Raw genomic sequence first — 11,236 nt, forward strand, 5'->3', positions numbered from 1 at the left:
TACCGCTTCTGCGGTCTCAGCTCACCTGACCAATTTTCGCTTCTACGGCCAACTCTCCGCTTATGCGGCGCCGCACCTGCGATCCCCAATCCGCAGGTGCGAAAATACTAGAATCAGCTGCTGAAACAAAATTCCAACTTCTCCATTAACCATCCGAAATCACCCCGAGGCTCCCGGGACCTCAACCAGAAGCACAAACATAACCCAATACCTTATTCAAACTTGCTCCAATCATCAAAACACCTCAAACAACATCAAATCACCCAAAACACAACGGATTCAAGCCAAATTTTCTAAAATCTTCCAAATTCCGCTTTCGATCAAAAACCCAACCAAACCACGTCCGAATGACCTGAAAATTTACACACACATCCCAAATGACCCAACGAAGCTACTGCAACTCACACAATTCCATTCTGACCCCTATTTCAAAATCTCACCTACCAACCAGAAATCGCCAAAATATCAACTTCGTCAATTCAAACCTAATTCTACTCCGAACCTCCAAAACTCATTCCGATCACGCTCCTAAGCCATAAATCACCTCCCGAAGCTAATCGAACCATCGGAACTCACATCTTATCCCTCTAACACATAAGTCAACATCTAGTTGACTTTTCCAACTTAAACTTCCTTAAAAGAAACTAAGTGTCTCATACCTTATCAAAATTATTCCGGACTCAATCCGACCAACCCGATACCACAAAACACAGATAACGAAGCATAAAGAAGCATAAATGGGGGAAACAGAGCGGTAAGTCATGAGACGACTGGTCGGGTCGTCACAAACCTAAACCAACCATCCCCGCAGATCATAAAATAGTAAAAGCACATACGAGGAGTTTTAATTAGGAAAAAGGGTTTCTATAAATAAAAATGATCGGTCGGGTCTTTGCATTCTCCACCTCATTAACAAATTTTTGTCCTCGAATGGGTTTAGAATCATACCTAGAGTGCTGAATAAGTGCGGATATCTTCTACTTGGCCTCCTAAGTCGCTTTCTCGACTGGTTGACCTTTCCACTGAACCATCACCGCAGCAATCTTCTTGGACCTCAACTGGCAAACTTGCTTGTCCACAATGGAAACTATCTCCTCTTCATAACCCAAACTCTCATCTAGCTGAACCGTGTTGTAGTCTAGCACGTGCAACCTGTCGGCATGATACCTTTAGAGCATAGACACATAGAAGATCGGATGAACTCCCGATAGACTGAGAGGAAAGGGAAGCTCATAAGCAACCTCCCCAACTCACCTCAATACCTCAAATGGACCAATAAACCTTGAGCTCAGCTTGCCCTTCTTATCGATTCTCATGATTCCCTTCATCGGTGAAACTTTCAAGAGAACCTTCTCGCCAACCAAAAATGATAAATTACACGTCTTCTGATCCGCATAACTCTTCTGTCTGGACTGTGAAGTTTGAAGTTGCTCCTGAATCAACTTTACCTTCTCCAAGGCATCTTTCACCAAATCAGTACCAAATAATTTAACGTCGCCGGGCTCAAACCAGGCGAACGACATTGCCGGCCATATAAAGCCTAAAATTGAGCCATCGCAATGCTAGACTGATAACTGGTATTGTAAGAAAACTCGGCCAAAGGCAAAAATCTATCCCACTGACCTCTAAAGTCAATGACACATGCTTTGAGCATATCCTCTAGAATCTAAACTATCCGCTCTGACTGTTCGTCATTCTACGGATGAAAAGTTGTGATGCGCTCTACTCGGGTACCCAACTCACATTGTACGGCCCTCCAGAAATGTGAATTAAATTGAGGGCCTCTATCTAATATGATGGAAACAGGCACACCCTGCAATCGAACAATCTCCTGAATGTAAATTTGGGCCAACCACTCTGAAGAGTAAGTAGTCACCACCGGAATAAAATGTGCCAACTTGGTCAACCTGTTGACAATGACCCAAACGGCATCAAACTTCCTCAAAGTCCATGGTAACCCAACAACAAAGTCAATAGTGATGCACTCCCACTTCCATTCTGGTATAACCATCTATTGAAGTAGGCCACCTGGCCTCTGGTGCTCATACTTGACATGCTGGCAGATTAGACACCTCGCCACATAATCGGATATGTCCTTCTTCATCTGTCGCCACCAATAATGCTGCCTCAGGTCGCGATACATCTTCGTAGCCCTTGGATGAATAAAATACCGAGAACTGTGTGCCTCCTCTAGTATTTTCTCCCTCAAGCCACTGATAGTAACCTCCTTGGCACCACCCTGTAGTACCATCTCTCTAAAAACCATCAAGTGCGGATCATCATACCAACGAGCCTTGATCCGCTCAAGTAATAAAGACTGAGCCACGACACATGCAAGAATCCGACTGGGCTCTGAAATATCCAACCTCACAAGTCTGTTAGCTAAGGACTGAATGGCCAAATCCAAAGGTCTCTCCTCTGTCGGAATGAATGCCAAACTACCCATACTCTCTGCCTTTCTACTCAAGGTATCTGCGACCACATTCGCCTTGCAGGATGGTAAAGGATTGTAATATCATAGTCCTTTAGTAACTCCAACAACATGCATTGCCTCAAATTAAGATCCATATGCTTGAACAAATGCTGCAAACTACGATGATCGGTGTAAACCTCATAGGACACCGCGTAAATATAATGCCTCCAGATCTTAAGAGCATGAACTATCGCCAAGTGCAAATCATGCACGGTTAGTTCTTCTCGTAGGCTTCAGCTGATGCAAAGCATATGAAATAACTCGCCCCTCCTACATTAGTACATAACCCAGGCCAATAAGTGAAGCATCACAATACACAGCATACATCCCTGAACCGGAACGCAACACTAAAACCGGTGATGTAGTCAAAGCCGACTTGAGCTTTTAAAAGCTCACCTCACAATCGTTGGGCCATCTGAATGGATAATCTTTCTGGGTCAATCTAGACAAGGGCGCTGTATTAGACAAGAAACCCTCCATGAATCGATGATAATATCCTACTAAACCCAAGAAACTCCTGATCTCAGTCGTTGTGGTAGGACGAGGCCAACCCTGAACTACCTCATTCTTTCTGGGATCCACCTTAATGCCCTCACCTGATACTATATGCCCTAAGAAAGCCACGGAATCAAACCAAAACTCACATTTGGAGAACTTAGCATAAAGCTTCTATTCCCGCAAGGTTTGAATACCTGAACACTCGGTTCATCAAATCCATGAATGCTGCTAGGGCATTAGTCAAATTGAAGGACATCACCAAAAACTCATATAGAGGTCATATCAAGTCCGAAAAGTCGTCTTCAGAATATATGAAGCACGAATCTTTGGCTGATGATACCCAGATCTCAAGTAGATCTTAGAGAACACACTGTCACCCTGCAACTAGTCAAACAAATTATCAATACGTGACAACGGGTACTTTTTCTTCATGGTGACTTTGTTCAGCTGGCAGTAATCAATGCACATCCGCGTACTCACATCCTTCTTCTTCACAAACAACACCGGTGCGCCCCAAGGTGACACACTAGGAAATATCAAAAAACTCTCGTACCACCGACATTGAATCTAATGCGGGAATCTATGTAGTAGTATCCCGAACAAAGGATAAGCCAAATAACCCTTCTCGACCATATGTCTATCCTTCAAAAAGGAAATAACCTGACTAGAAGTACCAATAGACGAACCTTTCCACTCTAATCTGTGCGACTCAAGCAATACCAAGGTAACAATCTTGGCATGGTAATCAAGAATGTCATGGTACGGGGACAACCAATCCATGCCCAAGATAACCTCGAAATCAACCATATCGAGCAATAGAAAATCCATTCAGGTCTCATACCTATAGAAGGTCATCACACAGGACTAGTAGACCCAATCCATAACAATAGAATCACCCACTAGAGTGGACACATATACAAGAACGCCCAAGGACTCGCGAGAAACATCCTAATAAGGAAAAAATAGAGAAGAAGCATAGGAGTAAGTAGACCCTGGATCAAATAATACCGAGGCATCCCTCCAGCAAATAGAAATAGTGCCTATGATCACTGCATCAGAGGCGATTGCCTCTAGCCTAACGGGGATAGCATAGAATCTAGCCGGAGCACCACCTGACTGGACTCCACCTGTACAGTGACCCTTGGCCACCTGTCCTCCGCCTCTGGCTGGCCAGTCAGGCAGTGCGGTAGCTGGTGAGGTAAACATGAGCTGATAGTCTTGTTGATCGGCCTTTCCCTGAAGTCTAGGACAAAACCACTTCACATGGACAAGATCCCCACACTCTAAACAACCCCTCGGAATGGTGGACTGCTGACCTTAAGTCTGACCCTGATGGCCTAAATACCCATTGGGGAAACCCTATATAGCTGGCAGGTTGTAAGTACACTCTAGAATAGCACTAAAATAAGGTTGTGCTGGAGCACTCTGAGCAGGCAGTGGTGCTGACTGCATGGGCCTGCTGGGCTGACCCTTATGAACTTGCCTCTGCCCCCAGGTGATGCGCCACTGAATCCTTCAAACTACCGGGGTCGCTAGTCCATTGGTGCAAATTTCCACTGTGGTTGCAAATGCGGTCGATCCTCTGAGCTATATCCACAACCTGCTGAAAGGAAGTCCCCATCTTTGTCTCACGAGCCGTAGGTACCTAAATCTCAAGGTGCACACCTTCAATGAACCTCTTCACCCTCTCTTTATTTGTGGGGAGTATAATAGCTGCATGGAAAGACAAGACAGTGAATCTCGCCTCATAGTCGGTGCCAGATATGTGAATCGAATGGAGTCGCTCAAACTGGCCTCAAAGATCCTCTCTCTCAAAAGGTGGTATATACTTCTCCAATAATAGATGTGTAAACTGATCCCAAGTCAAGGGAGGTGAACCTGCTGGTCTTCTAAAAAGGTAAGCCTACCACCATCTATGGGCCTTGCCCTCAAGCTGAAAAGTGGCAAAGTCTACCCCGTTGGACTCCAATATCCCTATGTTCTGGAGCCTATCCTTGCACGGTCAATAAAATCCTAGGGGTCCTCTGATCGCTCACCCCCAAAGGGTGGGGGGGAAGTCTATTCCATCTTTCCAACCGCTTTTGCTGATCAAGGATCACAACTCGTATAGCATTTGGCATAGCCGCTACAACAGGCTGGGCTGTGCTCGTAGGTAGTGCACCTGGGGTCTGATAAACGGCATTGGCATGCCTTTGAGCCTGAGTGGTAAGGGTTTGTGCTCCCCCTCCCACCTGAGATGTGGAAGAGTCCGCTGGAAAAAATCCAGCCTGCATCATAGAGTTCATGAACCGCAGCATACTGCCCATGACCTCTTGAAATCCCAGCGCAGTCATAAAATCTGTTGGGGATGACACAGCTGGAGATGCCATATCCTTCTCCTCAACAATAGGATCCTCCACTGGATCCATTGGTGGTACAACGGGAGAAACCCTAGGGTGACCTAATGTCGCCATTAGGCAAGAACACAAGTGCAACTACAATTGATTTACCCCTTTTTAACCATTTTAATACAAAAGTTTTTCCTTTTTAGAGAACACATTAACCTAGATTTCATGCAACTGTAACAAATCTTTTTTAAACAAAATACCAACATAATAAGTACATACTCTGCGGTGATAGAAATGACAAGTATAGCAGTACATAAGTGCTACAAGTCCCCAAAATCAGGCGTCACAAGTACATGAGTAATCTAGAGAATATACAAAACTACTAAACACTACTGTCCGAAAGTAATAGATAGGAATAACAATAAGGTGGAAAAGACTCTGGTGATGCGGCGTATCAAGGAAAGAATCTCACCACTAAGTCTTTATAGATGATCGGCTACATGCCCGCGTGACCATTGGTGGAACCTGTCTCGGTACCTGCACATTAGTGTAGAAGTGTATTATGAGTTTGGAAAATAATGCGTACCCAGTAAGATCTAGTCTAACCTTGAAGAAGTAGTGATGAGGGATCGACTTGACACTTACTAGAGGTCGATAATAATAGTATAAGTGCATAAAGTAGACATGACGAGCATACAACAAGTATCAATGAAACAATTAAAAGCAATTACAATGAATACAATAGGAGTCTGTATCATGTCATCAACATCTTATAACTGGCCGTGAAGGCACTAACTCACTTATAGCCAAACTGGAACCTATTTCGATTATTAAGCACAAGGTTGTCGAGGCGAACAACCCAAACTCATAAGAATAGTGGTACTCAATACTACCGAGGCAAATGGAACGATCCCATAAGAATAGTGTTACAATCATACTGCCGAGGCGAACGGTCTAATCACGTAAGAGTGGTGTTACCATAGTGCCGAGGAGAATGGCCTGATCCCATAAGAGTGGTGTTATCATATTGCTGAGGTGAACGGCCTAATCCCATAAGAGTGATGTTATCATACTGCCAAGGCGAAAGGCCCGATCCCATTAGAGCAGAGAAGTTTACCTCGCTCACGGAAGTACTTGCGAGGCGAGAGGACATGGATTTTTCATAGTTTATTTAGTATTCCCCCAATTTTTCGAAATAAGAAGGATAAGTCGATAATTGCAAATTTAATCCCTTATCTTAGCTCTAATCAAGACAAATAGTACACATGATAAACTTCAACAGTACAATTAGAAGTATGAAGTGAATATAAGTCTACCTGGACATATCATGGAATAAAGCTACGCACGGACTCTTATCACCTCGTGCGTACGTAGCTCCCCACATAAGTAACACAAAACAATAATACGCCTAAGGGAATAAATTCCCTCTCACAAGGTTAGACAAGAGACTTACCTCATGTCCAAGCTCACTTCCAGTCCACTAATTCGCTCTAAAAGTCCCAAGTCGATGCCAAACAACCTGAAACTAGTCAAATGTGATATAACTTAATCAATATATTCTCAAATATTCATAATTTAGCTATTAGAGTAATTACCCAACCCAAATTGGAAGATTCCTAAATTCACCACTGGCCACAATGCCTGGATTTTGGAAATCTTTTAATATAATTGCTACCCATAACCTCACGAACTCAAATATATATTTCTTTTACTTAATTTCATAACCATTTTCGTGGTCAAATCCCATTTTTTTACCAAAACTCTAGGCTCTTCACCAATCCCACAAGATTTAAGAGTTTTCCATGTTTAATCTACCTAAAAATCGTGTAATTAACTTGAAAATGGGTGGGAGTTACTTACCTTAGGATATTAATGAGACCTCAAATGTGCTCTCAAAATTTCCCAAGACCAAATGAAGTGTGCGGAAAAATGGTCTAAGTCTCGTATTAAAAGCCTCACTGCCCCAGTGATTTTCGCACATGCGACTAAAAAAGTCGCACCTGCGGCTCTGCTTCTGCGAAAAATCCTCGTAGGTGCAGCTCGCCTCAATTCTACGAACTAAGTCTTGCTTCTGCGAGCCTGCTTCTGCGGAAAGGTTGTCGCATCTGCGAACCCAAGCATGTTGTCCTTCATTCGCATCTGCGGATCCTTCATCGCAGAAGCGATTTTGCTTCTACAGAATATACGTCGCTTCTGCGGACCACTTGACAGCCTACTCCCATCCGTTTTTGCGATCACAGGCTCGCTTCTGTAAGCTCGCACCTGCGGTTTCATCCACGCAGGTGAAAAAGCACCAGATTTAAAGCGACTAATAGTTTCCCCCATGTCCAATTCGACTCCGATTCCAATCTATTTCGCATCATGGGCCCTCGGGGCCCCATCCAATCACACTCACACATCCAACAACAAAATATTGACTTGTTTGCGCGATCGAAGCCCCAAAATAACATTTAGAATTACAAATCGGGTGCCAAAATGTATGAATTCGACATGAAACTCAAAAACTTCTAAAAAAAAACACTTCCACGCGTCTGATTCCTATCAAACCAACTCTGAATGACGCCAAATTTTGCATGTAAGTCATAAATCACTATATGGAACCATTCCCAAGCTTGGAATCCAAACAGACCTCGATAACACCAAATCCTACTCTAAACCAAACTTAAAGAACTTAGAAACCTTCAATGGCCAACTTTCAATATTAAGGGCCCAAACGCTCCTGGATCATCCAATCTGAACATATGTCCAAGTCCAAAATTATCATACGAACCTACTGGGACCGTCAAATCTCAGTTCTAAGGTCGTTTACTCAAACATTGACTTAAGTCAAACTTAACCATTAAAGGCTACTATTAAGGAAATAAGTGTTATGATTTCAACCTGAACCCTTCCAAACCTAAACCAACCATCCCCACAGGTTATAAAATAGTAAAAGCACATACAGGAGTCTTAATTAGGAAAATAGGGTTCTAGAAAGTAAAACGACCGATTGAGTCGTTACACTTTTCATGCTCCATTCTGCAGCACCCGGAGTCTTCTCCTTATCGTATTTACTTTTCTGTCTATTTTATTTCAGACAGTAGTTGGAGGACGTTTTGTATATTCTACTAGATTGCGCGTGCACTTGTGCTACTGGATTTTGGGATTGCTAGTAGATATTTATGGTTTTTTGCATATTGATTTCACTACTTCACTCTTCTATTTTATTTTATGCTTTATATCATCATGGTCATTTATACTTGGTTTCTTTATTAAATAATATTCATGACTTTAGAAATAATAAAAAGAACAATTAAATGGATAGTTCACCGTTGACTTGCCCAACAACGACGTTGGTCGTTGTCACGATGGGCGCCATCATGACCTATAGTGGGAATTAGGTAGTGACATCATCAGCATATCATATTTTCACATTAATCTAGTAGCATAGTAACCTGCCCATGAAACCTGATTCTTTCATCATGATCAATCATGATTTGTTAATTATGAAAGCATACACGTGCTCAGCTAAACAATTCCTATATTTTAGAGATTTTTTTTATGGACATACTAAATATCTAACTTATTTATGTGAAATTAGTTTTGATATTTATAAAAATTGACTTGGTTTTTTTTATAAATTGTCTACATTCCCCATTAAAAAGTTTCCAACACATTATTTCAAGTAAGATATTCAATTATACTTTTTTTTCTCCTCTCCTCTCTTCCTCTTCCTTTAGTAAGAGTAGAGAACTTACCTCTCCATCTTTCTTTCTCTCTCATGGCTACTACAATGCATCTTTATTTTGTCTCCATCAATTTCGATTTTATCTCTCTCGTCGCTCCATAAAGATTTAATTCTTCCCTTTTAAAAAGAATACAACGCACATCCAGAAAAAATAATTGTAGTAGTGAAGACAAATTGTATCAAGTGTATCGTCTGGCGTGGTCTTTATTTAAAAAAAATTGAGATATACATAGAGAAAAAGAATAATACGTATGTAATTTTTAATAGGCTAGCTCAGCTATAAAAATAAATATTCTTTAAAAATATAAAGCCTTTATATTTTATAGAATATTGAAGAGAAATGAATGGCAGTGGAAGCTATGTTCCAGAAGCAATAAGGGTGAACAATTTCTATTTAAGGAGCTACTAACGGTCCAACAAGACTAACTTTCATATAATTTAAATATAATTTTCCTATAACTATAAAACAACTTTAATACAATTTTGATATATATATATATATATATATATATATATATATATATATATGTAAAATAGAGTATTTATAACTTTAATAACAAATTTATACAATAATGCGTATAATATACAACTTATTAGCAACTTTCCTACAACATTCATACATAAGTAATACAACTGTAAAGACCCGACTGGTCGTCTTGTGTATTTGTGTCCTGTTTTACCTTTTGATGCTTCACACATGTGCAATTTTGACTCTATAATTTAGGGGGTTAATTGGTTTCATTCCGAGAAGGTTTCGGGTTGATTTAGACTTTTTGAATCTTGGCTTAGAAGCCAAAGTTGATTTAGTTGACCAAACTTTGAATTTTATGAAAATAACTCCGGAACGATGTTTTTATGACTCTGATAGGTTCGTATCATAATTGTGGGCTTGGGCATATACCCAGAATCGAATTCGGAGGTCTGTAGGTTGATTTTTGTTGTTTTGTCGAAAATTGGCAATTTGAAGTTTAGAAATTTGACCGTAGGTTGACTTTTGGTTATCGGGTTCAGAATTTGGTCTTCGAACTTGTAATAGATCCGTTATGCTATTTAGAACATGTCTGCAAAATTTGAGTGTCATTTGGAGTTGATTTGATAGTATTCAGACACTTGGTTGCAATTCTAAAAGTTCTTGAACTTTTTGAAATTCATATGTTTTGATGTCTGATTTTGTAGTTCCAGATGTTATTTTTGTATTTTGATCATGCGAGCGAGTTCGTATGATATTTTTATACTTGTGTGGATATTGGTTTGGAGTCTCAAGTGCTCGGATGAGTTTCAAACGTATTTCGGAAAGGTTTGGACTGAAAATATGTTGCTAGTGTGTTGATGTTGCAGTTATCGCAATTGTGTAACATGACAAGGAGGCTCATGTATCGCAAATGTGATACCTGGTTCGCATTTGCGAAGTTAGGAAAATTTGGGAAGTTTTACAATTGTGATAATTATTGTTGCATTTGCGAAGGGGACAGGGTTCTTGCGAACCCATGGTCGCATTTTCAAAGTCCCCTTAGGTTTCAGTGGACACAATTGCGAGCCTTTTTTCGCAATTGTTAGGGTTCGCAATTGTGAATCCAGTGTCGTAAATGCTACACCTGAAACTGAACATAAGGGTTGGAAAGTCGGGATTTGGTCTCATTTCTCATATTTTAGAACCCTAGACTCGATAGGAGGCGATTTGGTGAGGGAATTTTCATCTACAAATATTGTGTAAGTGATTCTAATAAACTTCTAACTATATTTCATGATTATATCTTAGATTTAACATTAAATTTATGAGAATCAAAGAGGAAAAATTGAGAATTCTTGTCAAAGTTTTGAAAAATAAAGATTTGAGGTTTGAGAGTCGATTTGGACTCGAATTTGATAACTAAAAACATATATGGACTCGTGGGGTTCTGCTGGTCAGAATCTACCCTTGGACTTGGGTTTTGAATGGGCAAGCTCGGGGTTGACTTTTGTTGAATTTTTGGGAATTGTGTAAAGATCAAAATTTTATCTATTGTGATTGATTTTCCTTGCATTGTTTGATGATAATAAGTCGTTGGTTAGATTTGAGTCATGTGGAGGCAAATTTTAGGGGAAAATCTATATTCAAGGTTTGATTTAGCCTAGTTAAGGTAAGTATCTAGCCTAAATTTGTGGGGGGGGGGGGGGGGACTATCCCTTAGAATTTGGGTTGCTTGTGCTATTTGTGTTATGTGGGCGACG

At 40.8% G+C, this 11,236-nt stretch overlaps 1 protein-coding gene across 1 annotated transcript; it reads right to left on the minus strand.

The window, feature by feature from the left end:
- Positions 1 to 989: 989 nt before the first annotated feature.
- On the minus strand, positions 990 to 2,011 carry LOC138869155 (uncharacterized). The gene is made up of 3 exons (XM_070146752.1): positions 1,744 to 2,011; positions 1,255 to 1,540; positions 990 to 1,152 (listed from the first exon to the last, which is right to left on the minus strand). Exons 1-3 carry the CDS (start codon positions 2,009 to 2,011, stop codon positions 990 to 992), a joined length of 717 nt encoding a protein of 238 aa, XP_070002853.1.
- Between the last annotated feature and the right edge of the window lie 9,225 nt (positions 2,012 to 11,236).

The sequence above is a fragment of the Nicotiana sylvestris genome, chromosome 5, assembly GCF_000393655.2.
Source record: "Nicotiana sylvestris chromosome 5, ASM39365v2, whole genome shotgun sequence".
NCBI lineage: Eukaryota > Viridiplantae > Streptophyta > Magnoliopsida > Solanales > Solanaceae > Nicotiana > Nicotiana sylvestris.

Coding starts and splice junctions, on each gene's coding strand:
- LOC138869155 (XM_070146752.1), bottom strand. CDS start 2,011: ATGGTTATACCAGAATGGAAGTGGGAGTGCATCACTATTGACTTTGTT. Junction 1,541..1,743: donor TTTCTGGAGGGCCGTACAAT/GTGAGTTGGGTA, acceptor GCTCAATTTTAG/GCTTTATATGGCCGGCAATG. Junction 1,153..1,254: donor GGTCCATTTGAGGTATTGAG/GTGAGTTGGGGA, acceptor TCATGCCGACAG/GTTGCACGTGCTAGACTACA.